Source organism: Parasteatoda tepidariorum, chromosome 6 (assembly GCF_043381705.1).
Source record: "Parasteatoda tepidariorum isolate YZ-2023 chromosome 6, CAS_Ptep_4.0, whole genome shotgun sequence".
Classification (NCBI taxonomy): domain Eukaryota; kingdom Metazoa; phylum Arthropoda; class Arachnida; order Araneae; family Theridiidae; genus Parasteatoda; species Parasteatoda tepidariorum.
Window position 1 is genome coordinate 59,030,571 of NC_092209.1, and position 27,672 is coordinate 59,058,242.

At 30.3% G+C, this 27,672-nt stretch overlaps 1 protein-coding gene across 1 annotated transcript; it reads left to right on the plus strand.

Annotated features, from left to right (window-relative positions):
- On the plus strand, positions 1-27,497 carry LOC107452475 (carboxypeptidase B). The gene is made up of 11 exons (XM_043047777.2): positions 1-853; positions 3,145-3,226; positions 5,824-5,960; positions 11,488-11,569; positions 12,604-12,705; positions 13,094-13,198; positions 18,683-18,793; positions 22,375-22,468; positions 23,353-23,558; positions 23,930-24,014; positions 27,229-27,497. Exons 1-11 carry the CDS (start codon positions 765-767, stop codon positions 27,420-27,422), a joined length of 1,287 nt encoding a protein of 428 aa, XP_042903711.1. The 5' UTR covers positions 1-764; the 3' UTR covers positions 27,423-27,497.
- The last annotated feature ends 175 nt before the right edge of the window (positions 27,498-27,672 follow it).

Sequence of the window (27,672 nt, forward strand, 5' to 3'; positions counted from 1 at the left end):
GTCCGAGCGGTATCGCCCGCCAAATGCTGTGCAAAGCCTGGAGGTGGCGGGCTCGAATCCTGCCTTAACCCTGGATATATGTTCTTTGTGACGTCCTTCTCTAATTTGTTCTTCTATTTGACAAAGCCTAAATTGAGAAAAGAAGTCTGCAAATGTATGTAATTTAAATAAAGCAATAAACAAATTCATATATGAATAATAAAGTTAAACAACTTTCACTTGAGAATTACATTCGAATAAAAGTTGGGTTCCTTCAAATAGTAGGACTACCGGAGTTGCACTGAAAAGTTTAACAAGTTCAGCTGGTTTCAGAGATCGGAATTAACACTTTTTGTTCTCCAATTTGAAAATTTGGTGTGCACCATTAGCATTATTTTTTAGAGTATACTCAAGGAACATAAATGCAAATTTTTCTGCTGTGTTATCATATTTTCCAAGTCACGGTCTTCTATGTTTCTTAAAATTGCGGGTTTTAATCGACATTTTAAATCTTAAGCCCTTTAAATTTCAAGCTCATTATAGTTTTTAAACCTAGTTGTTCTGAGGTTGACATTATCCAGATCATTGAAAAGGATAAAAATAGTTTAGGCTTACTCAAGTGACAACATTTTAACTAGTTAATTTATTTATATTGTCTGACTTGTGTCTGCATTCTCTACATACCTGGATCTCTCTAGCTATCCGAGTATTGAAATTTAACATCCAGGTTTTAAGTTTAGTTTAAAGCAATTGACATCTTTTTTTCTCTGCTATTTTAATTAACAATGACTATCACAGTGTGTTTCAAGATATTTGTGATTATTTTAATCCTGACGGGCTACACAGTTTGTCAGAGAAAAATAAGTTATCGAGGGTAAGTTAGATGTTTTTTTCTTCTCTTTACTGTCCTTGTTTTAAAAGTTTCAATTTAAAAAAATGTTTTTTACTTTTTCTTTTTTTTTTTTCAAAATAACTTTTTTGATTATTTATGAAGTAAGGACCATACAGAGTGTTCAGAAAGACCACCCTTAACATATATTTTTAAAATTATTCTGAAAAGTATTTAAAACATATTTAAGAGGGGAAAAAGGGGATCGAAAACTGACTAATAATTAACGTGAAAGGCAAGATTTAAAAAAAATAAAAAATAAAAAAAAACTTGAATTGCCTGAGAAAATTGAGATGTGATATAAATATGATTAAAAGCTGTGTAAATATATGATCATGTTTCAATAGACTATCAAACTGCTTTTGATATTTTTAAATCTTTTTCAATAGGGGATTCGTCAGATTTTAATAACTTTTTTTTGCATTTTTCTCGCGTAAATATTTTACTTCTGAAAATGTGTAGATCTTTTTTTTTCTTCTTAATTTTGTATAAATTATGAGGGGTTGTCGCTAAACACCATATATATTATTTCTACATTATTGTGCCTGATTTAAGATACTATGTTTAAAACAGTTTAAAAATTTTTAAAACAAAATGAGTGCTTGATCGACAATTTAAGAACCTTGCGCAAAGTATCTATTAAATTTTAAGAAAAAAAATTCTACTTTTATGCAATCGAAAGTGATTGAATATGTCACATTGTTAAATTCTGATATTAAAAATATAATGAAACAAATTTAAAGGTAAATAATGCAATGTGTTTTATTTACTCATTTTTTCTGTAATTTTTTTTCTCTCCAAAACATATATATTGAAGGAAAATTTAGAACATAACTACTCTGTTATTGCATTTCAGCAAACAAATAAATCGATCATGTATTTTTTTTTTATTAAAAGTTGAACAGTTTCTCTAAATAATCGAATAGTAATTTTTTTTTTTTATTACATCGAACCCCGTGTGCATTTTTCTACACACTTTGGTACTTTCATGTTTCAAAGTTATACTAATTTTGTGCAATAATGCAAGATGTAACTTTAAGCAAATGTTAACAAAATGTAAATTTCCAGAAAGCACTTGAATGTGCAAAACTTTGGAACAAATTGGAATTTCTAAAAGAACTCTCGTGTTAAGGTCATAAACAAATGTCACCCTTTCAGCATGCCAACTTTCAACTCTGCAGTTGCCTTCCTGCAACCTGTAAAGCGGTCCGTATGGTATTTTTCCAATAAGTTTAACATTTAATAAATTTTGAATAAATTATCCGAATATTAAATTTTTTATTCCATCATAATCTCAGTACACTTTTTACACTCCTTAGTAATTTCTAAATTCTGGCGCTGCAAGACAAAATGTAAACGTTGAATTTATCACACAAAACAGCGATTAAAACTTTTATGAATTTTTAATGTAGATTTATACTGACAGTAAGCAACGTAAAATGAAGAAATAAAATTAGTTAATATTACCTTATTTCATTCCACACGATAACTATTTAAATGGAATATAGTTTTCGCAAATATTCTTCATGCAAGCAAATCGCAAATTTTCTCTTAATTGACAGTTTTAGAAATTATAGATTGCCAATTTTTTTTTTTAAAAACAACTTGCATTAATAATTTTGACTTATGAATGAAATTTTAAAAAAAAGTAATCAATTAAGTAATGGTCGCAAATTAATATTTAATCAAGGGAGAAACAGGAACGCTATCTAAATCTAACGCACTATTAGCGAGGAAGAATAAAAGCATCCAAACGTGTTTGATTGCCTGACGAAACTTGCAGTAGTTTTTAATTGAACTATATCTCGTCTCTTTGTTTTAGGGTAACAAGTTCCGCTTTCCCCAGTACTGTTTCGTTAAATTTCGAAAATTTTTGCTTTACTTTCTCTTTGCTAAACTATCAATTTGCGATCCCTCGTGTTGATATTTAATATTTTTGCATACATTTTTATAAGAAATTCAAAAAGTATGAAAAAGGTGGTCAGCACGGAACACTCTTTATATGTAAATGTTTCATTAATTTCAAAATTTATATATTTTATTTTTATTTGCAAGGGAACGTTCTACGAGGTCTAGGGAAAATCTTTTCAGATTAACTCATTGCTTAGCAATCACGGGGAGGGGAATGTAAAGAATTTTGTCAAATTCTTATCTACATTTTAAAGTAGAGAAATTTAATAAAATGATGATGGTAACTTACATTTTCCTGTACATCGCAGAATGTTCCCTTTAGTCTAATAGATTTCTACTACTTTTTTCCCTATCTTATATTTCAGTTACTCCTTGATTAGAATAACACCTGTTAATCAACAGCAACTTCAGTATCTGTTGAACATGACTGCAATTCCAGGAAATGGGGTAAAATGTTCAGTTTTGCTTTAATGCGTTTAACGCAACATAATTTTTCCATAATTAGATTCCCGTAGTTTTGTTTTTTTAAAGGGTACTAGTAAATGATTCTGTAGTATTTTTTTCATCTTTTTTTTTTAAGAAATAGAAAAATAATCCCCTTCCTCATCAAAAGGCTAGAGTAGAATTAAGGGAATTCCCTTTTAAAGGGAATTTCGCGGTTTTTTAAACTACTTAATTTAAACACGGTGTTTGTCCCAGAGCTTTGCCAGAGGAGTTGTTTGAACTAGAGAAGGCACTCTAGATTGAACACTTCCTGAAACCATCTCTAAGACAATGTTTTTATTCCGTTTCTACTTTTAGGTCGAAATTTGAAGAATTCTTTCTATTTTATAACCGATGTTAAACAGCCGACCGAATTCTGAGTTTACGACTATTAATGTTCAACACCGTAGCCTTGTATAGTTTTGTATCCAACCCAGAAGACAATGGAACTCGAGACTAAAGCATTGGGTCAAACGTAGCCGTCGTGAGAACTTTTTCGATGGATGTAACGCACGGTTATCCATTCCCGACTGCAAGAGAAATCTAACCCACGCTCAGTCTATCACTGAAGATATTTTACCACAGCACTATGGTCGACGCAAGCCGGGAGCAGAATTCTTATCATGCAGTCAATACTGTGATTCGAACCCGGATGGGTATATTGTGAAAAGGGGAACCTTCCATCCCCTGAGCAACCAAGGCTTTGGAGAATGCTTTAACGTTATGTTTACCCCTAGAATTTTTTCGTCATCTAGAGATAATTGCGTGAATCAAAATAAAAGGTGTTCCATAACTATACTGACCTCAATATATGTTTACAGAATTCTTGTCAAGACAAAGAATACAAAGACTTGAAGACAAAGAATATACTTATGGGGCTCTATATTAATATTTAAGCGGAGAAAAAATTATCGGAATCCGACAAAACTATTAAAGATTGGCTTACAAACGTAAAAACTTGATTGCCAGTTGAAACTTAACTCCTGCCTTTTTTCCCGTTTATTTTTCCTCGTTTAAATATTAATTCGAGACAGTACTTTTTTTGAAGAGTTCTAAAAACATGTATTAAGGCCGGTCATAATGAAATACTTTTATAATTTTTTCTTTTAAAACTTCCCAAAAAATTTGCTTAATACCCAAAATTGCTTAATACATAAAATTATAGATTATTCTATTTAATATTGATCACAAAATTGTAAAACTATTTTGATATTCTTTTTAGACTACCCTATTTTATTAAACCAAATACAAAACTATTTGAAAAAAATTTGACTATCAGTTTCTGAAATATTCTAAAATATCTTCTCCGGCACTTTTGGCTCTAAGAAACAGTCTGCCAACTGTTTCCATTAATTTACAATAGTATATAACTATATATCTGTTATTTTTTCATAACTGTTCCACAGTGATCGATAAGCACGGTTCTTACCAAATATCTAAGTCTAGTATCACTGGCCTGTGATTAGTGAGCGGGTGGGTAAACTCTTTGATCAGCTCGCGAAAGAACTAAGGATACGTGGTGTTAGTCATCGATAAACTGTTCTACCGTTAAGTGTTCAAATTCGTGTGTGCCGTTCAACTATGCAGAGGATCAAAATTGTGATGGTATAACTGTGGATCATCATCTGGAATGTTTCCCAGACCGACACCAATAGTTCATAGAGCAGCTCTAGTGGCATGTAAAGTACATAACTGAATGATATCCTCTCCCCCATTTTAGAAATAGATAAACTTGGTAATACTGCTTTGTGCTTAAGATCCTCCAGTGCACATCAGTCACAGTTTACCTGATGAAAGTCTCTACTTGCAAAACCTTCTCCAGTCAGCATATACCCAGTTCCTAGAAATTATTTGCGATATTTTTAAATTAAAACATGTATTTTGTATTGTAAAATTGTGCATTTTACTTTTTTTTATATATATAATACAATGACAAGTTTTCAGGTTTATTTCAAAACATTGTTTTAATTTAATTGCTGAAGTAAGACTTTTCGTATAGAAATTTTTTTAATCCGAATTTACTCACCGTATAATTTCATTACTGTAAATTTTTAAATGCATAAATTTTTTGAAGTATTTTGTGGAATGAAATTTATTTCTATAATAGTTAATAAAAAAAGAAAAAAAAACTATTTTGAAAATTTATTTGAAAGACACTTCCCTACAAGATATGTGAAACTTTTGAAATATCAGCTAATACATTAACTAGATAAACATTTATGTAAAGTACAATAGGGTTAAAAAAATTTAGTTACCCAAAAAACAGCCGTAAAAGTTCCTCAATAGCCGTAAAGTTCCCATGACTGTTTTATCACACATAGTGTTCCTTAAGTCAACATTTTAAAGCGCGTCTAGTTTGACCAATACAGCTAAGATCGCATTGACAGAAAATGTGGTAAATGCCCTAGTACAAAATGGTAAATATTATTTTTTGTACCTCTGTTTACTAGTACAGAAAATTACTTCTTATTAACAGAGTATATTTAAACGTAAAAATTAGGATTAAATGAAAAGAAAAATGTATTGTTTTAATGATATATACTTTGTGTTTTATACTATAGTTGGACTTTTGGCTACAAACGACAGCAGTGAACAAATCTGCAGATGTGATGGTAGCGCCATCTGTTGCAAATAGCACAACTAAAAATTTAAATAGATTCCGAATACCATATAAAATTCTGATGCCTGATGTTGGGAAGTACGTATGTTTTTTTAAATTACGTTAAATTTTTTTTGTTTTGTTATTCTGAAAAGTACATTTTTGTATGTTAGAAGTTAATGCCAATGTATGAAATGCTGGACATTTTAAACAAAGTATGCGTTTTTAGACTAAGTATGAATTATGAGAATTATTAACATACTTTGCCTTGTCAATGAATAGAATGCTTAGGCATTCAACAGAATTGCAAAGGTGCTTTAGGCAAACATGAATTAGAAGAATTTTTCGAGTCACAGTATAGAATAAACATGGGTTTGACATGAGTCAATCTTAAAGACATTGCGTGTATTCATTTTGCTTGGCGAATTTAAGTACTTCTCTACAATCACTAAACATTCTACAAAATGTCATATTTCATAAATTTTTGATGTTTCGTAAAGACCGACCTTAATCTATTTTTTCGAATTCTTATCAAAAATCAAAGTTAGGGTTCGCAAATTAATGTTTAACCGAAGAAGAAAAAAAATGTCAAATCATAGTGTAGGAAGGTGGGAGTAATAATCAACGGGAGGTTTATTTCTGAGGGGAAACTATTATTAGAAACATCTTCATGTTTCAACCTCCGATGAAACGTGTTTTACAGTTCATTAAATCTTCCTTTCTCTACGATAATTGGTCAAATATCGATAGTGTTTTTTAGTCTATTGAATATAAATTTGCGACGCTTAATGTATGCGCATTTTTGTTTCCCTTTTATTAAAAATTCTAAAAATACTTATCAAGGGCGGTCTTTAAGTAACACCCTGTGCGTACTGAAAGTACTAGGGTTCATACGCACCTGGAAAAAAACTTACTGGTATCAATTTTGTTACAAGGAAGTTGAAAATTTCTATCGGCTTCCACTATCAAAAAACAATTTAATTTTTGCTACCTTCGGTTCTTGATGTATTCACTTAAAGAAAAGAAAATTTTCTGGTAGATACATAGTACAAAAAATTTTTTATTTTAATATTACTACCACTTTTTAATTTTCCAGGTGCGTATGAACCCTAAGTACTCAAATTATAACATCTTTTTAGATTATACTTTAAGAAAAGTTCAATGTAGAAGGTCATCGTAAAATAACTGTTTACTTATATTTAAAGCATAAATAAATTGCAGAACATGTTACCATTTATTTCAATCTAGGAAGTAACAGTAAATGTAGCAGCTTTTAACATTCATCTCTGTTCATTTGAGGAAGAAAAAAAAAGTGTTATAGAAATTGAAATATGTTGTAGAAAAGAAAGTAATCTTTCGCTTCTTAAACAAATATTTTGGCTAAAATATCTGGAAATAAAAGTATTTTCCGATTATATCAGGAAAGGGTCAGAACCAGTTATCACTGCATTATCATATATTTAATTTTCAAACACATGACGTTGAAATATCATTTTCATTAAATTTCAATGATTAAATTTGAACTTACTACCTTTTTGCTCTTAAGTTTCGATTTCGCGAAGAATTAAAGGAATTGAGTGGTATCTCTTGGATCTGGTTTAATCCGAGTTTACGTTGCATGTTGGATTTAGTGAAATTGATTATCTTTGGGAAGGCGATAAAATTTGGAATTTTGTAGTTGTAGATTTGGGTAGACATTTATTTTTTTACTAATTGAGTTTTAGTTTTTCTCTTTCAGTGCCACTGTCCGGTGTACGTTTGCCCGGTGTACCCTACACCATAGATTCTCAACCTTTTTAACGTTGCCGCCCCTTTAAGAAGCAATAAGTATTTCAACACCCCCCTTCGTGAAAATCTAGTTATTTAGATCATGGGGACGGAGGGAGGTGTGCTGAATTATAAGAAGCAACATCTTTAAGCAATTTTTTTATGCTTTAAATTTGTTTTTGTTTTTAAAAAAAATGTACATTAACTCGATAATTTTCTCATGGCAGGTAAACGCAGTCTATTTGTTATGATAAAAATAAATACGTTTAAGAAGAAAAAAATACAACAAAGAAACCTATGCTTAAAAAATGATTTATTTTTAACTAGATAAATAAAAAAGCATCCAAAATATTTTTTTAACAGTAAAAAGAAGTATCAACTAAACATTCAAGTAACTATGTTGGTGGGATGATTGTACTTAATGGTTCAGAATCAATTTCTTAGCAGTCGGTTCAATACTTTTAGATGAAGACGCAAGTACACTCGCTGCACAATTTCGAGTCTATTTCTCCTTTTTGTGACAAGATCTGTAACAGCACTGAATCCACGTCCGACAAGTTAGGAGGAAGGAATGGCAATTAAAAAAATTTTAATGGTAGTCTACAGTCCAGGATAGAGACGACTGACGTTACCTTTAAGCAAAAATTCTATGAGATGATCACCATTTCAAGGTTTCATTAGTTAAAAGTTCGACCAAATCTGAACCTCTGCTGTTTCAATATTCACAAAAGTGTTCAGAACCTATAAGCCCATTGAGGCACTTCTAGGGAACAAAACATCTTTAAAACGGTCAGAAAAGTCTATGTGCAAAGAGTCAAGGTGTTGACAATATTCTTGTGCATCATCAGAGCGAATTTCTCCTGCTTGGCTGAACTCATTCCAACCAAAATTCTGCTTCCACAAAATTAGCTTCTTTAAGAAGGCAGAAATAACTGATTTTGTAGGGATCAAATTGAGCTTGTTGTCTTGAAGATGTAAATTATTACCTTTAAATTTTACAGATGAATCTGCCAAAGTATTTCTTAAATTCCAGCAATCTGCCCCTCAGAGATACATCTCTGTTACCGAAGAACTCAAGCATAGAGTCGAAAAGATTCCAATGCCTATTGAGACAGAAGCTTTTGGAAAACCATCAGCGAATCTCTGTGTATAGTAGCAAGCGATTGAATTCTTCATTGTTCTTCTTACACAGCTGTCTGAATAATCAATCGTAGAGAGCATTACTATGAATTTTGTTCACAGCAGACATGGCATATTGCAATGATTTATGCGAACGGTCGCTAAGATTTCTTCCTACTAAATGCTATCTGTGAATCACGCAGTGAACTGCTAAAAATATCTGTTACCTATCTTTCCAAAAGGGCGATGTCGGCCCCCATTGCAGGAGCCTATCAGTGGCAATAGACATAATATTTGCAAGAGGAATGTTTTTCTCTTTAAAATGGTCTTTGACAGTATTAAAAATACATTTACCTTTGATATCTACAATCAAGCTTCTTGCAAAAAGCATATCTTGAATAATTTTTCCTACCTTTACAAACCGGACCTATGCCTACAGTAGAGCCTACATTACCTGGCAAGGTAGATTCATCAACTTGAAGGGAAAGTTCGTTGGATATCAAAAGTTTGCATAAAGAAATTTCAACGTCTTCAGCCATCTCAACATTTCGTCACTGCACTGTATCGTTGCTTATGGGATATTTTTTTATCACAGTGGATGCAGCTGAATGGTGTAAAACTATTTCTAAAACTTCCTTGACAACCGGCAGTATCAACTCTGTTCCGATGGTATAAGCTTCCCAGATTTAGCAATAAATTTTAATATATTAAAAGAAACTATCAAACCATCGTCGCATTTTTGTGATGAGGTTGCTAGTAACCCTGAGACCGAAGATGCCTTCAGAAACATGAAAAAAGATGTTCATGAAAAATGACAAATCTTTATTTTGTTTGTTTTTACGCGTTTTCATTTATTTGTTATATTTTGTTTTTATGCGTTTTTTTTTTTAAATGCTCCTGCTAACGGTAAGATTTCAGTACCTCATTAGATAAAACTTTATTATAAAGCAAACACATGGGTAGTTGAGAGTTCAACAATGATTGAACAAATCCTAACTTCAAGAACGTGGCACTGTATTTATGACACTTCGTTTTGTTAACCGACATTGTTGGTGGCAGCAAAATACAAAGCATAAAAGAAAATCAACTATTTCTCAAAATTAATAAATAATTTTTGATAAAAACTAATTCGCGCACTTACCTGGCCAAGTAAACTATGAAATCTAATCGAAACTGGAGAGAAAACCGTAAGGAAGCTAACGAAAACCATCATAAGAAATACTGGTCAAATCAAAAATTCATACTGAAAGCGCATGCACTTCAATTTCCACCAAATGACTTGAATGAGCCAGAGGCAAAAACTACTGACTCATGCGCTGAACTGTGTTGGCACGGATCGGAGAATAGGAGTTGTATAAGTTCGTTTTATTGATGGTGCAAATGGTGTATCGGATAATCTTTATTTATTATATTAATTTAAACTTTTTTTTAAAATTTAATTTTAGATTAATTTTATTTATTAAATAAGTCTTAATTTAATAACTTTTTTTTGTTTTAAAATTGAATTTAAATGACAAAACATGCTCATCGCCCCCCTTCCGCCCAAAACATACCCAACTCCCCCGTACCGCCCAAAACAAGTTCACCGCCCCTCAGCATACTCCCAACGCCCCCAGGGGGGCGGTATCGCCCCCGTTGAGAACCAATGCCCTACACCGCTGTTTTTTAAATGCCACTGCCCGGGTATACCAATCGTTTGGCGACAAGCTTTAATAGTACATCATTTCCGCGTTAGCGACATTTTACCAAAATCTCGCAAAGCGTGTAACGTATACTAGTATGTTACCTCGGAATCACCTCCGGTCTAGGATTAGATTTTAAGTTAAATTTTTAATTCCTTTTCATTTTGTTCCCATTACAAATTTATTTATAAGGCAGCACTCGATTGTTTTAAAAAGGAAAAAGGCATTAGATTAGGAGAAAGGGCACTTACAGCTTTTGAGGAAGTTTTCTCAAATTTAAAGCAATAATTTTGAGTAAACTATTTGTTACAGTACGTTTATCTTACAAATTTTTTAAAATTTACTTTTATTATTGCTTAAACTGGTAAATCGATTTCGATGATGCTGAAAAAGTCTCTTAATGTAAATTACGAAGAAAAAAAATCTTAACCCAGTTAAATTTCATTCTGTTTTTGAATAACCCTCCTACTTTTGAGTTTAAGACTACCAGTGTTCAAGCAATGTATTTTTGAACCCAATACAGAAGACAAGGGAACTCCTGTATCAAGTGTTGGCAGAAATTTACCTTCGTAGATGGAATTCCATGGAGAGGAAAACCACGAAAACCTCACACGGTTAGTCTGGTGGCAAGGAGACAAAGATCCGTCTTTCACTGAAGATATTTAACGTCAGTACTATGGTCGGTGCTAGCCGGGTGAGGAATTAGTCTCGACCAACCATCGCTGGGTTTCGAACCCTGGTTACCTCATTGGGAGGTGAGCGCTCAATCCCCTGAACCACCGCTGCTCAAAACTCAGACAAATTAATAATACTCAACCATCTTTTTAAAAACTTTTGATTGTAGAATTGTATTGGATAATTTTGTCAGAAAAATCAAATCGAAAATACTGCCGATTAGAGAAAATGTCAGTTTATTTGAAAAACTAAAGATTCCTTAAAAGCATATCTAGATTACCGAATTACATTTTAGATTCAAATTATGTTTTATTTAAATTGCAAATGTACTAACGTGATTTTTCGAGGAGTTACTTAATTTTAGGTAAAAAAAATTTTTTCAGAGTCATTGAAGATGATTTAAAAGCTGAAATTAATGTTCCTTCTCAATACCAGTTTTACGGTACCTATCCAAGTCTTAATGAGGTAAATCAATATTATAAAATGTTTTCGTCATTTTACACAGTTCTTTAATGCTATTTTTACAATTTTTTATTGTATTTTTATAAAAAATATGGAGTGCTAGTGAGCAAAGAAAAAAATATTTAAGTACCATGTTTACAAACATTGGCCCTCTTTTTTTTCGATGCTCGGCTGAAATCATCTAAATATAAATTAAAAGTAAATTGATTAATAAGTTTCCATGAAATGTATGAAGGGCAGTTTTAATAATTCTAATAAGAAAATAAAGGTTTTTCTTTTTCATAGCGAATTTGTGTACAGAAAAATAATTGTAATTAAGTGAAGATTCGTGTTTCAGAGGAGAAATTTCGGGTCTTTATGCACTAAGGCCTGTTTATATGGTCCAAGTTCTTGGGCCAAGCTTGAAACTGATGCAAGCTGGTATCTTATAAACCAGTGCTCCCTAATATTTTTATCGCAGAGGACAGATTAACGTTTGATAATTTTACAGCGGCCCACTAAGAGAGGAGGAGCGACATTGATTGTTTTTGAAAATTTATTTAAAAATTAAATTTTATTTAAAAATGCCTTCAAAATAAAATACAATTAGATGAGAGCTATTGATGTGATTTTAAGTGACGTCTGGTTAACCTCAAAGTCGTACATACCCGGGTGTTGGGGACCATAATTTGTATAAGCGATCATCCCAAGTTTTTGGCCAAAGCCCTTGGATTATAGTGGATTATGCTCTACTTTCTAATTTTTTCCTTCCATAAACAATCTGTTTCTAAAGTTTCATGACGTCATCGAGCGGGCATACGATGATTTCATTTTGTAGTCAGTTTTCATACATTCTAATCTAATTAAATCTTTTAGGATCCATTTATGGTTATGATTTTATTTGATGTTTTGTAATTATACTTGCTGTTTGTTTTTTAAAGTAGTTTAAGAGGTGTATAACCTTGCATTGTTTTCAGTTCATTAGTTGCTTTTATTTAAATGTTATCCATAGTAATTTTAGCGCCAGTGACTTCATTCTGTTAATTTTGCATTTCTAGATATGTCAGTATATTGGAGATATAGCTTCTTCCTATCCAGACATTACATCGTTAATAGATATTGGTTCATCATTTGAAGGCAGAACTTTAGAAATTCTAAAAGTAAGTTCACGTTGAAAACCACTTTCTGAAGGATCATTCATAGAAATGACTCCACTTTCTAAAAAAAGATTTTTACTTTTTTCTACTTTGTTACAAAGTTTCAAACTTTACCATTCCCCTATCCCTTTCGTCACATGTCTGGTTAAATTACATAAACATATACTATCATATCCTCCAACTGCTACGAAATTTCCATAATTTCAGTAAAAAAATTTCCAGTTATAGCAATCCTATATCCTAATCTTGTCTAATATTCTGATTAGTTTTTAAGTAAACATCATGAGTTTCAAAAATGCTTAATAAAACCTTTAGTAAAACTAAATTAGACTTTTAGCAAATAGTGAGCAATAATTGTTTCTAATTGATTTCGTTCTATTCATTATTTAAGGTTTCTACAGAAAGTTATGAGCAAAAACCTGTTATTTGGATTCAAGGAGGAGTTCATGCTCGTGAACAAATAGGACCAGCAGTTGTTACTTTCATCGCCGACATGGTATGCATTTACATTATTTAGTTTTCCAAGCTTTAAACACAATACTATTAGAAAATACTTAACAAATTCATAAGGTCTAAAACTTCTAATATAGGGGAGAAGGGGGTACAGTGGGTCAATTTTAAGATATTTAAATATAATTCTAAAAATATTCTTAGAAAAGAATATCAAACTTATGCATTATGTTTTCTAATCTATTAGCTCTCCTAATTAAATTTATTACAATTTAGCAAAATGTTTTTTTACAATAAAAAGACATTTTTCTAGAGTACTACTTGTTGACCCACTGTGCCCCATAAAGGGGTACAGTGGGTCAACAAATGGGGTACACTGGGTCAACTAACGAAAAATACAATAAATAATTTTATTTCATTCAATATTGAGTTTTTAAACTTATTTTATTGCCTGACAATATTTAGTATTAAGTTAGACAGTAAAGTAGATCAAAGTTTATAAATGAAAAGTATATTTTCTTGCTCTAATATACACATACACTACATTGCATAAAAAAATTAAAGAAAAAGGTTTTAATTAGACATTACTTTATTTTAAGTGCTATTNCATTTTTAAAATCCTTGTCACAAAATTCATAGGGATTAAAACTTCTAATACGCATTTTTAAAATCCTTGTCACAAAATTCATAGGGATTAAAACTTCTAATACGCATTTTTAAAATCCTTGTCACAAAATTCATAGGGATTAAAACTTCTAATACGCATTTTTAAAATCCTTGTCACAAAATTCATAGGGATTAAAACTTCTAATACGCATTTTTAAAATCCTTGTCACAAAATTCATAGGGATTAAAACTTCTAATACGCATTTTTAAAATCCTTGTCACAAAATTCATAGGGATTAAAACTTCTAATACGCATTTTTAAAATCCTTGTCACAAAATTCATAGGGATTAAAACTTCTAATACGCATTTTTAAAATCCTTGTCACAAAATTCATAGGGATTAAAACTTCTAATACGCATTTTTAAAATCCTTGTCACAAAATTCATAGGGATTAAAACTTCTAATACGCATTTTTAAAATCCTTGTCACAAAATTCATAGGGATTAAAACTTCTAATACGCATTTTTAAAATCCTTGTCACAAAATTCATAGGGATTAAAACTTCTAATACGCATTTTTAAAATCCTTGTCACAAAATTCATAGGGATTAAAACTTCTAATACGCATTTTTAAAATCCTTGTCACAAAATTCATAGGGATTAAAACTTCTAATACGCATTTTTAAAATCCTTGTCACAAAATTCATAGGGATTAAAACTTCTAATACACATTTTTAAAATCCTTGTCACAAAATTCATAGGGATTAAAACTTCTAATACACATTTTTAAAATCCTTGTCACAAAATTCATAGGGATTAAAACTTCTAATACACATTTTTAAAATCCTTGTCACAAAATTCATAGGGATTAAAACTTCTAATACACATTTTTAAAATCCTTGTCACAAAATTCATAGGGATTAAAACTTCTAATACACATTTTTAAAATCCTTGTCACAAAATTCATAGGGATTAAAACTTCTAATACACATTTTTAAAATCCTTGTCACAAAATTCATAGGGATTAAAACTTCTAATACACATTTTTAAAATCCTTGTCACAAAATTCATAGGGATTAAAACTTCTAATACACATTTTTAAAATCCTTGTCACAAAATTCATAGGGATTAAAACTTCTAATACACATTTTTAAAATCCTTGTCACAAAATTCATAGGGATTAAAACTTCTAATACACATTTTTAAAATCCTTGTCACAAAATTCATAGGGATTAAAACTTCTAATACACATTTTTAAAATCCTTGTCACAAAATTCATAGGGATTAAAACTTCTAATACACATTTTTAAAATCCTTGTCACAAAATTCATAGGGATTAAAACTTCTAATACACATTTTTAAAATCCTTGTCACAAAATTCATAGGGATTAAAACTTCTAATACACATTTTTAAAATCCTTGTCACAAAATTCATAGGGATTAAAACTTCTAATACACATTTTTAAAATCCTTGTCACAAAATTCATAGGGATTAAAACTTCTAATACACATTTTTAAAATCCTTGTCACAAAATTCATAGGGATTAAAACTTCTAATACACATTTTTAAAATCCTTGTCACAAAATTCATAGGGATTAAAACTTCTAATACACATTTTTAAAATCCTTGTCACAAAATTCATAGGGATTAAAACTTCTAATACACATTTTTAAAATCCTTGTCACAAAATTCATAGGGATTAAAACTTCTAATACACATTTTTAAAATCCTTGTCACAAAATTCATAGGGATTAAAACTTCTAATACACATTTTTAAAATCCTTGTCACAAAATTCATAGGGATTAAAACTTCTAATACACATTTTTAAAATCCTTGTCACAAAATTCATAGGGATTAAAACTTCTAATACACATTTTTAAAATCCTTGTCACAAAATTCATAGGGATTAAAACTTCTAATACACATTTTTAAAATCCTTGTCACAAAATTCATAGGGATTAAAACTTCTAATACACATTTTTAAAATCCTTGTCACAAAATTCATAGGGATTAAAACTTCTAATACACATTTTTAAAATCCTTGTCACAAAATTCATAGGGATTAAAACTTCTAATACACATTTTTAAAATCCTTGTCACAAAATTCATAGGGATTAAAACTTCTAATACACATTTTTAAAATCCTTGTCACAAAATTCATAGGGATTAAAACTTCTAATACACATTTTTAAAATCCTTGTCACAAAATTCATAGGGATTAAAACTTCTAATACACATTTTTAAAATCCTTGTCACAAAATTCATAGGGATTAAAACTTCTAATACACATTTTTAAAATCCTTGTCACAAAATTCATAGGGATTAAAACTTCTAATACACATTTTTAAAATCCTTGTCACAAAATTCATAGGGATTAAAACTTCTAATACACATTTTTAAAATCCTTGTCACAAAATTCATAGGGATTAAAACTTCTAATACACATTTTTAAAATCCTTGTCACAAAATTCATAGGGATTAAAACTTCTAATACACATTTTTAAAATCCTTGTCACAAAATTCATAGGGATTAAAACTTCTAATACACATTTTTAAAATCCTTGTCACAAAATTCATAGGGATTAAAACTTCTAATACACATTTTTAAAATCCTTGTCACAAAATTCATAGGGATTAAAACTTCTAATACACATTTTTAAAATCCTTGTCACAAAATTCATAGGGATTAAAACTTCTAATATATGTTTAAAATCCTTGTCACAAAATTCATAGGGATTAAAACTTCTAATATATGTTTAAAATCCTTGTCAAAAAGGAAACTCCAAACAATATCCACGCTAGGGGTCGAAAATTCATATTTAGGATAGAAAAAAGCAAACTATCGAAATCTGACATCACTTTTGGGAAAAGCTGGATTAAAAATATAAGGTTGTCACGGTTACCTTATAAAAGTAGAAGTTTTGAATCTCAATCTTCCCACCACATAAAATGGTCTTAAAAATCAAATTTATTTTAGAAAATAAGCTAAATCAATGTCTTTTTATCAATAAAATTCACTAACAAAAATAATTTAACGTAACATTGCAATTAAAAATATCCCAATAACGGGATAAAATTTCATTTTTTTGTAAAACTTTTCAAGTTAAATAAAAGTCTGTTTGTTTTAATACTGTTTAATATTTCATACACTAGTAAATTAAAGAAATTATTGTGTAACAAATAATTCTTGAAATTTCAAAATGAAAGTCCGAAAAACTTCATACGAAACGTTGCTAGATTCACTGATTTTAATTAAATAGCATCCTGAATTGCATTAAATAGTAAATTTCATTAAAACGGTATTTTACCTTTAATGCGTTTTATAAAAATTAAGTAGTTGTGGCTCAAACTCAAAATGAATACAAATGAAATCAAAACATCATCCAACTAAAAATTCAGTATTAAATAAACTAATAAAAAATCTAAAAAATCACGCAACTATTCATGTTAGATTGAGGAAGTTAATGTAAAAATTAGTAGACTCTTTCGAATCCAACACTTATGTGCATCTACATAATTGACTTTTTGAGAAAATCGTTAATGAAACTGACCCTGGCTCTACAGTTCTAATTATATAGTATTTTCAGAAACTTGTTCTGCGAATGCTATCATTATGTTCTATTATTCTAATTTTATTTCTATAGGGACGTCCTTGCATCAAAACTTGATGAGTTAACGAATATTTTATTATAATACAGACACAATGTGATGCATAAAAAAAAAAAAAAACTTCATTTTTTTAACAATGCTGAACTAACACACTAATTGGGCAAGCAACTTAGCAGAAGATTAGGCAAGTTTCTGCTCTAACGAAGGAAAAGTTTTAAAATTTTACTAAAGCTTTATTTTTAATTAAATTGAATAAAATTACTCAGCGTAATTATTCCTGCCTTGCTATTAAGTAGGTCTATCATAGTTTTCGTAACTTCTGTTCAAACTTAGATTGCCACTTTGTAACAGATTCTCAAATTAGCAATACTCGGCTACGGTTATGCTTATTTAAGTGGTATTTTGGTATAAAAAAAAGTCTATATGCGCCAACCGCTTACTTTGCTACTTTTTTTTAAATTTTTTTATTTTATTTCCAATGAGCTGCACAATCGATCTTGCCGATGAGCAGACCTAGAGCGTTCTCCAGAGATGGTATCCATTCTTTCAGGACCACCACAATGGGTGAGATACCGTTGGTCATGTTAATTTGGACGTCTAGTTTCTGCCACACTAGATGGCAGCACCGAGACTCTATTTGGATGCCAAAGTGCACTAGGAATTTAATTTTGCCGGAAATACCAAGAGCCATAAGGAACTCTAGGGATCTTTGCTACTTGAACTGTGCAGTTAGAGTTGTGATACAAGATCGGAGGAAAAAGAATGAACTACAGAGCACAATCAATGCGGCGAAAAGATCTTAGGGAAAGGGGACTAATTTTATAAATACAGCCGAAGATGTTCGAATGTTAAAAAGAGACTTTAGTCTGCACCCTGTATGTAATTGTGAAAGACCAAAATTAGCAGTCAGTATTCTAAGATCAATGACGACAAATGCCCAATATGTCGACGAATTACCTAATACTTGACTACATTCTTAAATTATACAAAATCTTCAAAAATAAATAATAAAAAAAAGGTTTAAAAAAACTTAATGATTCCTAAAACCCAAATGGGACCACTTTAAACTGAATGAACATACTGAATGAAATTTGCAGGTGTACTTAAAAGGATTTAGCAAATATTTAAATATTCGCTTGTGAATATTATCATTCTCTGGAGAAATATCGAAATTTTCAAGCTATGGAAATTTCGATTTTTCTGAAAAAGGAATCTTTAAAGAATTAATAGAAAAATATCGGAATTTGAATTATACAGAAATTTGTTTATTTACTTCTTATATTTTTTGTATTTATGCATTTTTCTCCTTTTAGTTGACTAGTCTATACGATGAGTGTGATGAAGTAAATGATTTAGTCGAAGAATTTGATTGGTATTTCCTGCCGGTTTTAAATCCTGACGGCTACTATTATTGTCAAACAAAGGTTTGTAATTCTTTTTGTGAAAGGAAACGTAATTTAACATTAGAATTTTAATTTGACTTACTTTATATTATCGAATTTTGAAATGATAAAATGAGGAATTAACATTTGGAGTTTAAGCACGCACTGACTACATTCGAAGCTTATGGAAACTGTTAAAGAACTTTGAAAAATCTAAATATACGTATGAGAAATGTTCTCAATATACGCTTCATTCAATGACCTTTCTACCTTAACAATTATAGAATCTTAAGTAGAAACCCAATTTTTTTTTTGTTGCAATTTTGGATTCTCCAGAAAAAGTAACTAAACAAGACTTGCATATTTGTAAACTTCGGTTCACAGATGGCGTTGTAATCTTGAAATGAAAATGGGTCTAAAAAGGAAATGTTTCAATTATCTGTCAAATCAAAATAATAGACATGTCTATATTTTGGAGGAAAAGAACTATTTATGGACATCTTAATATTATGGACATCACTACTTAAACGGGACACCTGTCCCTGGATGCCACCCAGCTTCAGGGATCGGATAAGGAATCAAGTTTGGTATCATTGAAACCATTTATACAAAATCACCCACTTATTTTCAGATTTTTGGGCTTTGATCGCTTACGTACTTTTCAGACACCCTATGTATGTATATTCTCCCGTTTCTCTTTCTAAGTGTTAAATGGAAAGTTTTAATTTAAATTTCTGTTTTATATTTGATCATGATTTTTAGGTTTTCACAAAAAGTATTTTTTTAAAATGTGACTCTTTATCATTTTGACCTCCTGAGATTCAAGCTTTAAATAATTGCAGAAAAAGCAATTTTTACCGAGAAATCTATAGTTAAGAAAAAGAGTTAACTAATAAGTATGATAAAAAAAACTTATCAAAAAATTTAAACTGCTTAGTTATTTTTAACTTTAAAAAATTTAAGAATTTTTGCATATTTAATTTTTAATGCGTATTTTAGTCATGAAACAAAGTTCATTGGATTCTAATACGAAAACATTTATATACAATAAAACTGTCTAGAATTTATTTGGACTCTTAATTTCTTACCTTTATTAGATTATACTTTTTCTTTATAACTAAAAACTCCTGCTGACAAGTGTGTATCCAATTATATTACATAATTAAAAAATCACTTTGCAGAGGAAAATTAACAAAAAAAAGAGCTTAAAATATTATTTTTTTGTGATAAAATTGCAAAATTTGTGTAGCTCAGGAGGAATATAAGTACGGGACAGATGACCACGCGAAGCTTGAGCTTGTCGCAACATAGATGCAGCTGGATTCTTTTGAAATTAAATAGTACATAATATTCAATTAGATGTAATTTTATTTTATGGTCGTCGTTGAAACATCCGACACAATTTTGGGTTTACGACTACCAATGTTAAACTTAATAATCCTGTAATTTTGAACCCAATCCAGAGGACAAGGGAACTCTTGGATCAAGTATTGGGAGAACTTTGACTTAATAATCCTGTAATTTTGAACCCAATCCAGAGGACAAGGGAACTCTTGGATCAAGTATTGGGAGAACTTTGCTTTCATGGAAGACTTTTTGATGAAACTAAACAGCATTTGCGTTACAAGGAGATGAAAACCAGAAAAACTCTTACAGTTAACCTGACGATAAGAGGAGACTAACCAATGATCCGTTTACCACTGTGGATATCTACTTCATCACTGTGGTCGGTGCAAGCCAGGAGCGGAATTCGTTTCGCGCAGCCATCGCTAGGAATCTAAACCGGATAACCTCATTAGGAGCCGAACACTATCCCCTGAGCAACCACGGTTCCATTACATAAAATTAAACAAAATCCCGATGATTCAAGGGCATGTAAAGATAATTCTGTGTTACATTTCAATGAAATTATTTTCTCCATTTAATAACTCTTTACAGGGGATAAAGCTTAAATTTTGTCAAAAAAAAATTTTTCTTTTTTTTTTCTTCCCAAACTAACTTCAGTAGCTTATTTTTCTCTGGACCAAATATTTTTTTAAATATTTGTTTCAGGGGAGATTTATTTATAAAAAAATAGTAAACAAAATTTTTTTGGTTCATACTGATGAAATAATTTATTGACTTCCCCCCTTAAATTATAACTTTTAAAAATGTTTTTAATATCAACATTTTTATAAATATTTGCAGTATATAATTCTTTCCTGTTTAAATAATTATAACTGTAAATGAGCTGTTATCGTAAAAAATACATTGTAAGCATGAGCTTTTAACTGCTTCGTTCCTGCATCAAGAATTTCTATTTTTATTGATTGCATCACTTAATCAAAGCAATTGTGGAATGTTTCACAATTCTGGATTTTACAATTCAAAGTTCCTTTGCATACTCCATCGAGTGTGTTCTGCAACCGTCTATCTTAAAACATATTTTTAAAATCTTCTTCAAAAATGAAGTAAACACATTAGAGATTGGAAGATAATGTTTAAGCTAGGAAAAAAAACAAACTAAAAACTGACAAATCACCATTCAGGTAGGCTGGCGTATAAAATTTAAAAACCGGTTTGACTGTCAGAAGAAATAAGTTTAAAGAATATTATTATAAATACCCCCAAATGTGAACCACAATTTAACTAGTTTAGGGGCCTGGGTAGTCTGGTTGTCCAAGAGGTCGTGGGTTCGATCCCCAACGACGAGGAGTAAATGGTGACTAATGCACGTTAAATCTGTCTGGGTCACAAAGTATTCAAAGTTCCCATAACAAATCATTACCTTTGGGAGTACTGAACCAGGAGTTCCCTTGTCTTCTTGATTGAGTTCAAAATAACAAGGATACGGAGTTTAACATTGGTAGTTGTAAACCCAGAATTGGGTCAGCTGTTCAACAACGGTTATAAAATAAAAATAAAAGTTAAACCAGTTTTGAGCCGGGATGGCTCAGAGGATAGAGAATTTGCCTTTCAATGAGGTACGAATCCGGGCAATGGTTGGTCCGCACCCGGCTCGCACCGACCACAGTGCTGACGTAAAATATCCTTAATGGTAAACGGATCATGGGTTAGTCCCCTTGTCGTCAGACTAGCCATAAGAGGTTTGTGATTTTTTTTCCTCTCCGTATAACGTAAATGTAGGTTAATTCCATCAAAAAAGTTCTCTCCACGAATGCAAATTTCTCCCAATATTTAATCCAGGAATTTTCTTTTTTTCTGGATCAGGTTCAAAATTACAAGGCTACGGAGTTTACCAATGGTAGGCGTAAACTCAAAAGTCGGATCGAATTTCACCGACTGTTTTTGAAAAGAAAAAAATAGTTTTGAATGTTTTTCTTTCCCTTAATAATTTGCCATATTCTTATAGCGGTTTTTTCCCCCTCACTTAACCCAAATGTGTGTAGATTCTAACCCTATTTATGATAAGGGTTTTAAACTTGCGTATTAATGAAGTCATTGCAAGACACCCTGTATATAAATCCTGATTAATTCCCTTAAATAAACTATAAGAAATGTGGATTTGAATACGCAAAGAATTATTGCTAAAGCTATAAATTTTTTATGAGTTAATATTGTAGTATAAGTAGTTTGGCTTAAATATTTTTAAGATTATGAAAATCTGTGTGCAATATTTTCAGGATAGGCTTTGGAGGAAGACAAGGTCTCGGGATTCAAACATTAAACATTGTGTAGGTGTTGATGCTAACAGAAACTGGGATATTAAATGGAACAGTAAGTCAAACTATTTAACATTCAATAAAGTACCATTTGAGATTTAAAATCGTATATTTGCTGGAAGCGCGAATTTCCATGATTAATGCCATACATAATGCATGATTAATGCAAACATAGGTGTTTTTTATTCGAAGGATTTAGATTCTTGTTCTTCAAAAAATAAGGGTGGCCGCAATCTGGAAAAACATAGCTACGCTAGTTTTGTCCGGAGAGCTGATGAAAAATTAGAAACTTTATTTTTCGAGTATTTCACAAATTTTCTGGAATTAAAGTATTAAATCGTTAACTTTTTATACACTATTATAAAACTCTCATAACTTTCAATAATTCCATGCCAAAAAAAATTTTTAAAATTTTTTATTTATTAATACCAGAGTATATTTGAATTGAGACAAACAAATTTTTCATCAATTTAAACAGCAATTTTGAGTGACAAAATACAAAATTTGATCAATATTATCAATAATCCAAATCCGTCGTCAGAAGGTAATTTTAATCAGAGTTCGTTCAAATACTTTTTTGTGTATAATTTCATAATTTAATTCTTAACATATTTGAGATCAATCCTTTTGAATAAGTAAGACTGATACACAGTTCATGAAAAATACGTTCATTCGAACATAGGTTATTCTGGATAATTTTTATTAAATGCGGGATCACAATACTTATTTTTTGTTCTCTATTATTTACCGAAAATGTTACATTTATATTTGTTTCATCGGTTTACAAATATTGACAAGTTTATAAACATTAATTTACATAAATACTTAATATTAGCCAATCAACTCAACCGAGAAAATATTTTTCCAAAAGATTAAAATTGGCTGAAGTAAGATTATGAAAACAACGTTCACAATTGCATATGATTTATTTTTTCATAGGTACTGGATCAAGTCCAAGACCATGTTCTCATACATATGCTGGATCAAAACCTTTTTCTGAACCAGAAGTGAAAGCTGTGAGTGATTTCATGACATGCAATCTAAAAGATCGCATAGCAATGTTTGTAGATTTTCACAGCTATTCACAAAGATGGCTGACACCTTGGGGATACACTTCAAAGTTACCACCTACTTACCCGGAGCAGGTATACGGATATTTTTTATGGTCGAAATATTTATTTTAACGGCCCCTTTTCTGTTTCAAATTTAATACTAAAAAAACTGGGCCCCGTATTATATTACAGGGTACTAGTGTACCCTACCAGAGGAAATTAATTTAGGCCAATTAGGGGGCCCACAATGTGGCTTTATAGGTGTAAAAGTGTATTGAATAGCTCTAAAATGAAGAAATTCGAGCTTAATATACTGTATTACTGCATGGCTCTATATCTTCTCGTAATATTCAAATTGGGCCACGTATTATATTGCTGTGTTTTCTAATCCTCCTAATATTTAAATATCTTTGTATTTTAAAGTAAACAAAGAATTTTATTTTTAAAATTTTTCTTTATAATAGAAAAGACTAGCAGAAGTCGGAATTGCTGCAATTAAAAGATTGAGTGGATCGACGTACACAGTCGGATCGTCGGGAAATCATATGTGTAAGTTATATACTTTATATTATCATATGTGTAAGTTATAAATAAATAAAACATTTAGCTGACACTTCGAACTTTATATAAATCTTGCAAGAATTAGTAACACAAAACTAAGTTCTAATATGTTTCAAAATATAGTCTATAGTTATGTGATTATTAAAATAAATCTAAATGTCCCTATTTTACGAAATATCACATAAAATGTGCTGCCGGTTTAATTTTTTATAAGTTATTTTTAGAGAATTTATAAAAATGTTTTATTAACTTGATTACCTGTTTTTTCCTTAAATATTTTAAAGAAAGAAGTTTAGAAGACTATTATTTGTAATGACCTTCAAAAATGTCGGTATGTATCTTGCATAATGGTTTAAATAAAAGCTATATCATCGGAAACCCGTTCTATAGGTGTAAAATATTAAGGAAGTGCTCGAATTCGACCGTTGTATTTACACCTGTTCACGCATTTGTGACTATCTATAGAGGAAAATAAATTGAGAGTAAAAATGAAAATTACTAAAAATCGTTTGCACTGAAGTTTATTTCATTCTGAGGAAAATAATTTTTTTAAAAGCTGGTTTTCGAATTAAAACACACACAATTAAAAGCTAACATTTTGGCAGGAACTATCACGATAAATCTATTTTGCAAAAGGTTACAAACCAGGTTTACAATATGAATATAAGCTAGAAATTCTCTCAAAGACAGCTTGTGAGCACTAGAACAAGTCTCTACGAAATCTACAATAGGTAAAGGTTTTGGGGGATCAAAATCAGTATAAAATTAGCATAAAAAGTCACCCAGGATAATTTCAACCAATTTATATAACCATAAAATTACAATAATTTAAGTTATTTTTAACAACGGGAATCTAATATCCAAATCCTTTTATCCGCTATTTTCTTACCTGATTTCTTTTTAGAATAGAAATAATTTTAATTTTTTAACTTTTTCTATTTGGATGAAAAATAACAAGATATATTATTAAATTATAATAGATATATCTTTTAAATTTTATGCAATTTTTTTTAATTCTATTTTTTTATAAATTTCCTTTTCTGTGTAACTAAATTTTCCCTTTAATAAATAAATTATCAAATCACAATTTTTTCTAAAGTTTCGTTTTACTTAATCTACTATCTACTCTAAATGAAATAAATAGATCACAACTTAAATTCGCAGTTTAGGCTTTCTTATGCTGCTTGTAAATTTTGAAATCTGAAATTTGAAGAAATTGTTGTTGCATGTAAAAAGATTTGCCTTTCTGCTACGTGCTAAAAAATGTAACTTGTTAACCCTTTGACGCAGTCTTTAAAAAAGTCTAATAATTACTAGAAAATTGGTAATATTTATCCAAATTATATTTTTATTAAAATATAAAATCCAAAAAAAAAAGTAGTGTAAATTTTTTTTTCTCGGAAATTTATTTTGTAAATTAAAGATTTAAATGATTAATAATTTTTTCTATTTGATCTAAATAACTAAATTGGAAAAATCATTGTTTGGCAGAGTTGTTTAGAAGATTTTACTTTTTAATGCAAAATAAATAAATAAAACACCAGTGTTTCATGCTGTATTTCATTACCATAAATTATTAAAATGCTGAATATAATATTTTTCACTTATTTTAACATAAATTAATGCCAAATAATTGAAAAAGTATAAAAAAATATACATTAAATTCTGCCTCAAAGGGTTACACAACATGATGGGTAGAAACTAACGTAGAAAGCAATATTATAAACACAAATAGTTACCTGAAGCTAACTATTTAATATTTGCGCTCATACATTACTTTCTACGTTATTTATTGTATTCTATACTAAATATTCATTTTCTTCAAAATTTATTTTTGAACTGTTAAACGTAATTCATTTTTAATATTTAGAAGTTTTTTTTTTTAATAATTTCCACCCTTTATATTTATAAAATCCTTGACAAAAATCCAGTGTAAGACGCAGAGTTTAAAATCACAAAATGTTTACCTTGTGAAAACTCTGATGAATGATTAACAAAAAGGAGAGATTGAAAATACGAAATCTGTTAAATAGCCAGAAGAAACTGAAAGATGAAAAGCAATTATTATATTTTGTCTACGGAAAGAACTCCCCCCGACACAAAGTCTGAGGCCGTCTGCTGCTGTGGAAACAACAATAGCCCATTTCAGGGATGTTAGCTTCTCTTTACTTTAGGGCTCACACAATAGACCGAAGAAAAGATTCCCCGGCCGAAGACCGGAGCCAGAACCTGTCCTAAACAGTGAACCCACATCCCTACTTGAAATAGCAATACCTCGTTACTATAGCCAACGCCACGGGTCCAGACGAATGCCAAAGGCAGTTCTTACTATAGAAAAACTTTTTTTGTCTATAGTAAGAACTCCCTTAGCCGTTCGTCTGGATATAAACATATATACATCAATATAAGAGGTGCAATATAAACATCTTCAAATTTAATCTGGTAATAACTGGTTTTGGTGCTTGGTTTGGCGAAATCTGTTTTGATGTTTTTAATGTTTTCCTTAATGGTGATTTTTCATAATTTACTAACGTTCTTTTTTCTTGCTGGCTTAAATATTCATTTGCGACTTCAATATGAATATTTTTTAAATTTGACAAGGTGTTTAAAAAGTAAATGGCAGCAATTACAGCACACCTTATTTAATTTGAGAGTTTTTTTTTACCTATAACACACATTACTTAACCATAATACAGGGTGCGTAGCGTTTTTAAAAAGTGCTTAAAGGTATTTTTTTCATTGGGTGTTTTTAAAAAGTGCTTACTTTTCCCTTTTCCAAAATGAGATTTTTCCTTTAATTGATTTTCGCTACGAATTATGCAGAAAGATATTGTACACATTGTTCTATTCAATGTTTTCACAATTAATTCAACCACAATCTATTTCGATGTATCGTAAGTTCGTAACGAATTAAAACTCCATTCGATTTACATGATTCAAAAATTATGACAAAATCAATGCCGAAAGGGTTTTTTTTTTTTTTTTTTTTTTTTTTTTTTGACATAACGGTTAAAACCAGATAAAACAGTCAATTGTCAAAAACTTTCCAATCCTACCTAATTGTGATTTTTTTTTTTTTTAAAGTGCTTAAAAATATTATTTGAGTGCTTAAAGTGCTTCAAAAGGTGCTTATTTTTTGAATAATTTGACTACGCACCTTGTAATATATTTTTTGTAACTTTGTTTCATTCGGAATTTTTAGATACCGTAAGCGGTGGAGAAAGAGACTGGGTAACTAGTGTAATCGGAGCCAAATATAGTTATGTTGTTGAACTACAAGACTTGGGACAATTTGGTTTTCTTCTTCCACGGAGACAGATATTGCCAAATGCACAGGAAGCCTGGGAAGGCATCAAGGCAATGGCTACAGACTTGTTAAGACTAGAATCTGAATAGCTTCATTATTAATGACCATAAATGTAGTTAGTTTTGGATTCTTACTTTTTAGACAAATAAAGATTTTAACAAAAATTTAAAGTTTTGTCATTATTTCTTAAAAATCATCAGAGGTGCGTTTATATAATGTAACAAATTAAGCATACATTTTATATTGCTTTTCTTCATTAATAATTACTTTAACATTACTTTTTTCCATCATTTATTTCAGTTCAGAAACTTTAACTCTGTATGAAGTTGTGTGGAGTAT

Excerpts from the sequence above, each read along its gene's own strand:
- LOC107452475 (XM_043047777.2), top strand. The coding sequence starts at position 765 with ATGACTATCACAGTGTGTTTCAAGATATTTGTGATTATTTTAATCCTG. Across the intron at positions 11,570-12,603 it reads CCTATCCAAGTCTTAATGAG|ATATGTCAGTATATTGGAGA; the intron begins GTAAATCAATAT and ends TTGCATTTCTAG. Across the intron at positions 13,199-18,682 it reads TTACTTTCATCGCCGACATG|TTGACTAGTCTATACGATGA; the intron begins GTATGCATTTAC and ends TTCTCCTTTTAG.